The following is a 6714-nucleotide window of genomic DNA, read 5'->3' on the forward strand; positions in this document are numbered from 1 at the left end:
AAGAATCAAGCCACAGAGGAGACACACGATTTAACGTGGAAAACCCCTTCGATGTGAAGGGGAAAAACCACGGGCACCAGCCAGCAACAATCTCACTATCTCAAGAGTTTTGGGTTACACGCCTATGACGGCTTACAAAAGAATCAAGTCTCCACAAAACCCTAGCAAGGGTGTATATGCTGTACCGTACCGCAGGGGGCTCCGCCCTCCGCACGCTCCGGCCCAAGCCTCCGGCGACGGGCCTCCGCTCCGTCAGAAGCCCGGCCTATATCCTGGAGTGAATTTGGAACAACTCCAACAGATCTCACACTATCCCACATTCCCACCCCACTTGAACCGCTACTGCTAGTCTGCTACTGCATGTCGATTCCCACATGCTGCTTAATATCATGATACTTCAGATCTCGGGCTCCAGAACTCTGGCCAACACAAAATTTCGAATCCCACATGCTGCTTACGTAGTCACCGCAGCAAAACGCCTGCAACTAGCGCCTGCGCCAATGGATCGGATCGACCCTGTTCCCTTGGTTTTACCCCCCGCGCGCGAGATTAACTGGCGCATGTGAGATGGAAACATCCAAGCAGAAACCAACAAGTGCATTAAGGCACGCTTGACGCTCCACTGGTAACGCAACTACTCACTCCTGCGAGGAGAAAGCGGGGCCGGCCGCGGCCGGGTCGCCGGGGTCTTTATCTGTGTTGAGAGACAAAGGGAGATTCATATGGCCCGGGCTTTGTGTAGCATTACAACAGGAGAGAGAGGGAGAGGAGAGCATAAAGCAGACCGCGATGGAATCGATCGATCTGGCGCCGGCCGGCCGGGGGCTCTCTCCCTCCCGGCCGGCCGCCGGCCTGCCGGCATTATTGCATGAGACGCGTGGGATGACTGGAGGAGTGGAGAGGCGTGAGAGAGCCCGAACAAATTCCTTCGCCCCGCATGCGGCCGTCCTGCCGGGTGATGCCGGGGTCGGTCCCGGCCCCCTCTCCTCCTCCGCAGCACGCGGCACTGCTCGATTGCCTTCGCCCGGATAGATGCCGATCTGAACAAACCGTTGAGCTCCCCGCGCGTCACGTCGCTTTCCAGGCCGATCGCGAGACCCCTTGCGCGCCTTGCATTATATCTCTCTCAGTCCCCCCCCCCCCCCCCTGTCGCGACGGCCACCTAGACGTACGCATGGGCTCCCGTGGGCGTGGGCACTGGGCAGGCGGCGTGCTCTCGCGCTCGCGCTCTCGGAGGATATCCCCGTCCGTGACAACGATCGACGCCCTAATCTCTTCTCGCCAGCTGCATGGCCCCCACCGCGGCCGGGCGGCGCGCGCCTGGCTGCCTCACCGCGCCTAGTCGTGGGTAGCCGAGAGCCTGCCAGTCCCCGCGCACGGGGAGAAACGAGAAAGTGAAGTCGCGTATGGGGAGTACGTAGCTGGGGTATGTATATATGGGATGGGAGAGCTCTTGGCGACGTATAAATAGTAGGCATGGGAGCATACGCTTGCTTGCTTTTGCCTGCCCCCTTTCTTTGGCATCTATAGATTCAGTTATGGATGATTGTTGCCTGATGTAGTTTAAATTCATTGCACAATGTGCAAAAATACTATACTATACATACCCTTCCAAATTATTTGTGTTTTATCATAAGTCAAAAGTATCTAGCTTTAACCAAGTTTATAGAAAAAATATCAACATCTATAACATCATACTAGTTCCATAGAATTTTTAGTGATAGTGGTATTATGAAAATTAAAATATTTTCATTTAGAGAGGTTTGACTTAGATCAAACTAAATCTAAGTGATCAATAATTTGAAACCAAGTGAGTATTATTGCAACGACGCGGAAGGAATTTGGAGATTGTGTGTCGTGTCTCTGTTGGTGGTCTTTCTGATCGCTGGGATGATATATGATCTTCTGACGCCGTTTGTGGTTGCTGATCATATCTCTACAGTACATGGGAGGACCCGGCTGATGACTAGCTACATGTGCGAAGGAACTAGCATGGAATGCACGAATAGCCCCAAACTGTAGCAAATCCGGGTCCACAAAACCACGGGCTCGCTCTGCTGTAGCCACTAGCTGACAGATAGCTTTACTTACACTTACCACGGGTCCTGTTCCGATATCCTGCCAGGTAGTTTCATTTGTCACCGTACCTCTCGCCTGGACGAGCCAACGGTTTGGCATATGCGCGCGGCAATTATACATTGCTGGTTGCATGTGACCGGAGATCTGCAAAACCGAAGGAAGCTAGGCCTGGACAGGACCGTCAACAGTGGACCCTCGATCCAGAACTGACATGATCGCCCATCTGGATCGCCATATGACAGGAGCTCAAAGACCAGAATCCAAATGCATGGCTACCATCACGGAGCAATTGATAGTATAGCAGATTTGCAGTTGTGCTGACTTCATACTGCAATGACCTTGAGTATGGGGAGAGCTAGGTAAAACCCAAAACAGTGGCACGCTGCCGTTGTGTCGAGCACATCCGGCCCAGAAACAAAATTACAACTAACTATTGGGCCTAACACTACTATCATGGGCTATCTTGATTAAATACGATGTACGAGCAACACAAGTTATTGGGCCGTTTTTCAGGGGTTAATCCAAATAAATCTCAACCCGGCAGATTTTGGCCCAGCGCGGTGGTAATTACGGCGAAAAAAATTGCCATCATGGTTTGCCCCCCTCCGGCCCGCGGGGAAAGCTGCGAATTCGGCCAGGTGCAGGAGAACGGGCGGGGTGTTTCGTCCTCTTTTCGGGCGCCTTTATCACGACGCGAGGACGGACAACAGAATGAGAGAGCCCGTGCGCTGGCTGGGGAGCGGCGAGAGTCCACCTGACGTCAAAAGTCTTAGGCCCCGTTTGGATCATTGGAATTGAATTCCATCCTAATAATTATAATTTAGACACAAATTAATTAAGCTAATATAATTGTATGTGGAATATAGTTGTATATTATAGTTGGTGATATGGGAGAGATACTTGTATGCTGCACTTCTACTATAGAGAAGCGAGTCTAAGAGCGTGCTATAAGAATTGAATTCCATCTAATAACCATAATCTATAGAATCAATTTCCATCTCCCACCCCATGAATTTAAGATAGGCTTATATCTAAACTTTGGAAAGTTGTGGAATGCCACATTCCAACATAAATTAGCCTACTCCATTAAATAGATTCCAATTCCTTGGACCCAAACGGGACCTTAGGGTATTTGTTTGCTAAGGTTAAAATTTAGCCACCTGTCACATTAGATGTTTAATACTAATTAGAAGTATTAAATATAGGCTGATTACAAAACTAATTGCATAGATGGAGGCTAATTCGCGAGACGAATCTATTAAACCTAATTAATCTATGAGACGAATCTATTAAACCTAATTAATCTATGATTTGACAACGTGGTGCTAAAATAACCATTTACTAATGATGGATTAATTAGACTTAATAGATTTGTCTCGTGAATTAGTCTAAAATTTTTGTAATTTATTTTATAATTAGTTCGATCTTTTATCTGAAGATTCAGACGTGAGAAGTCTGAAACTTTACAATCAAACACATTTCGACGTGACAAGTCTGAAACTTTACCCAGAATCCAAACACGGAGGATCATCGGGATATCGGATAAGGTGCCATGCATTTTTCAATCCTCCGCCCCCCGAATCCTGCCACTGCAGCAGTGGGCACATCCCGCGGTGCGGCGAACCTAGATATATTCCCGCCGCCGAGCCGGCATCCGTGTGCCCATGCCACACCGCGCGCGGGCACCCCGGCAAACCACCAGCCGCGCCCACCGGACGGACGCCAGAGCAGCCAAAATTATTCGGGGTCCCATTTCCAGGAATCCCAACCCAATCCATCGGCGGCCGTTTTAAAAGCCCCGAGCGCCGCCCGCGCCCAATCACTCCCTCCCACCGCACCACCAACACTACTGTTCCCTTTCCCGCTCCCACTCCCGCGCCTCTCGCAATCTCCTCATCATCTCGTCTTGTCAGGCGGACAGGCCACACACCAAATCACTAGCCTTGGAGGCGGGATGATCCTGGTGGCGATCGTGGCGGAGCTGATGGAGGAGTACATGGTGCTGGTGGCGCGGGTGCTGGAGCAGCTGCTCCACGGCGCGCCCTTCCCGCGCCGCATGCGCTTCCTCATGCTCCGGAGCCTCCCCTTCGCCGCGCCGCCGCTCCCGCCGCCGCCGCCCGCGCACGCGCTCCACGTCGCCACCCGCGGCTGAAGCTGAAGCTGAACCCGTCGGCCACGCTGATACCTTGCTGGTCAGTTCAACCTTGAAAAAAAAAAAGCTTTGCTGTAGATTTCCGGTGGCTCCGCGGCTTCTCGTCGTTGAGATGCTGAAGCGAGAGCACTTTCTGTTCCACTGATCTTTGTAAATCTGTTACTACTTTGTTTGTCGAAATCGTGGTTGATGCAGACGAGATTCGGGTGGTTCTGTTTTTCCACTTCGGATTGGAGTTTGGATAGCTCGTTGAGCAGTGTAGTACTTGGTACTTTAGCTGGTTCAGGATGTGACTAGAGTTCACCTTTTTCCCATGGCGGTCACGGTCAGGAGTGGAAGGGCGTCTGGATATTTCGGACAGCCACGAGGCGGCGGATGCTACCTGCCCGGCGTTGGATCACGATCTGACGCCTGGCTGCCGAATCGCCATCGCTGGCAAAACAGGGACAGTGGGTGGGATCGGGCCCCACCTCTGGCTTATCGGTGGCGGTCCATTGCTGACGTTATAGGCGGCCCACATGACGCAGTTGCTACCGATCCGTGTCGCTCGTCCGACGGCTCAGGGCTCACGGCTCTCTAGTGCTGAAGCCAATCGAAGCTCAACGACACGTGTGCGGTGTCTGCGTGTCACGGATCCAGCTCCGTTGCTGACTTGCTGGCGCTGGTCCAGTGGTCCGACCGTGCTCAAAAGATTCTCGTGAGGGTGAAGTCCTACATAGCGAGTTTTCAAGCGCCTTGTTCTCTTACCTCCAAACTCCCAACTTTTACACTATGCAAAAAGAAGATTCCCCATCACATCAAACTTGCGGTACATGCATGGAGTACTAAATGTAGACGAAATCAAAAACTAATTGCACAGTTTTGCACAGTTTTGTTGTACTTTGCGAGACGAATCTTTTAAGCCTAATTAGTCAATATTTGGACAATAATTCACAAATACAAACGAAACGCTACAGTGTTGCTACAGTAATTTGGCACCTCCCAAATTCGCGAAGTAAACAAGGGCTAGGTCAAGCGATTCCTGTGTATAATACTGTAAATCGCTATTGAATCGCAAAGTTGTTTCGTAACTACACTTTCGTACGAGCCTACGAGGCAAAACTACAGGGAAAAGGGGGCCATGCATGTTTAAAAAGGGTTGAATGGGTTAGGTCAGCTCGTCCAGGGATGTGCACATCCTTGGTACGCACATTTGTTATTTGTGTCCTGCTTCCGAAGTCCAGACGTTCCCAGCTGGCCGACTACTTCCGACTAGAAGTTTTGGACCTTCTTTTTTTTTAATCAACCCCACACCACAAAGATCGGCCTCGCATCACTACAGTTCGCCACCAGGAAAGTGAGCAGTGGCAACTTTACTCCCTATCCAATTATGCATCACGATCATGGGGGCCGTGCAAGGGCAAAGAAAAGTTTGACCAACTCATCGTTGTGCCGGGCAAGCAGGAAGCCCATAAATTGGCAAAGTTTTTTTTTTATAAGGATAAGGCTTTATTTAGTTTTCAAATTGGGAGTGGCAAAGTTTGCATTTTGCCATAAATGCGCAACTGTAACATTTCGTTTGTATTTATGAATTATTATCCAAACATTGACTAATTAGGCTCAAAAGATTCGTCTCGCAAAGTACAACAAAACTGTGCAATTAGTTTTTAATTTCGTCTGCATGTACCGCAAGTTTAATGTGATGGGGAATCTTCTTTTTGCATAGTGCCAAAGTTAGGAAAAAAGGAACTAAACAAGGCCAAAATTGGCAAAGTTCGTCAATTCCACCTGCATAAGGTCCAAGACGTCAAACAAGCCCAATGCATCGGCTCTGAGCACAAATGATTCGCTTCAGCTTCAGCTTCAGCTTATAAGCCGGCTGAAAAGCTGAAACGGCTGATTTGTTGTGAGAGGAAAACACTGTTTGGTGGCTGATAAGCCGGCTGAATAAGCTGAAGCGAACAGACCCTCGAGTGTTACAGGGCGTTCCTTCCAGAATGAGGCCCACGTTACTTCGGAGGGTGTTTGGATACACCATCCTAATTTTAGTACCTGTCACATCGGATGCTTAGATACTAATTAGAAGTATTAAATATAGTCTAATTATAAAACTAATTGCACAGATGGAGTCTAATTCGCGAGACGAATCTAGCCTAATTAGTCCATGATTTGACAATATGGTGCTACAGTAATCATTTGCTAATGATGGATTAATTAGGCTTAATAGATTCGTCTCGCAAATTAGTATAGAGGTTCTGCAGTTAGTTTTATAATTAGCTCATGTTTAGTCCTCCTAATTAGCGTCCGAACATCCGATGTGACCCTTTTAACACCTCATATCCAAACACCCTCATGCTATCATGCACAGCTCACTAGCACTGTAGCAACCTGTGATTGTTTCCAGGTGGTAAAAATAGGTGCATCTAGACACAAAACTGTAAGAAATGCTCCAATGAATGGTGTACACTGGACCATACATTGCGAAACTCATTTTGGTTTTGGTT

At 49.1% G+C, this 6714-nt stretch overlaps 1 protein-coding gene across 1 annotated transcript; it reads left to right on the plus strand.

The window, feature by feature from the left end:
- The first annotated feature begins 3736 nt into the window (after positions 1–3736).
- LOC140223103 (uncharacterized) lies at positions 3737–4427 on the plus strand. The gene has a single exon (XM_072294555.1). The coding sequence runs from the start codon at positions 4034–4036 to the stop codon at positions 4229–4231; it is 198 nt and encodes a 65-aa protein (XP_072150656.1). The 5' UTR covers positions 3737–4033; the 3' UTR covers positions 4232–4427.
- The last annotated feature ends 2287 nt before the right edge of the window (positions 4428–6714 follow it).

The sequence above is a fragment of the Setaria viridis genome, chromosome 1, assembly GCF_005286985.2.
Source record: "Setaria viridis chromosome 1, Setaria_viridis_v4.0, whole genome shotgun sequence".
Classification (NCBI taxonomy): Eukaryota; Viridiplantae; Streptophyta; class Magnoliopsida; order Poales; family Poaceae; genus Setaria; species Setaria viridis.

Coding starts and splice junctions, on each gene's coding strand:
- LOC140223103 (XM_072294555.1), top strand. CDS start 4,034: ATGATCCTGGTGGCGATCGTGGCGGAGCTGATGGAGGAGTACATGGTG.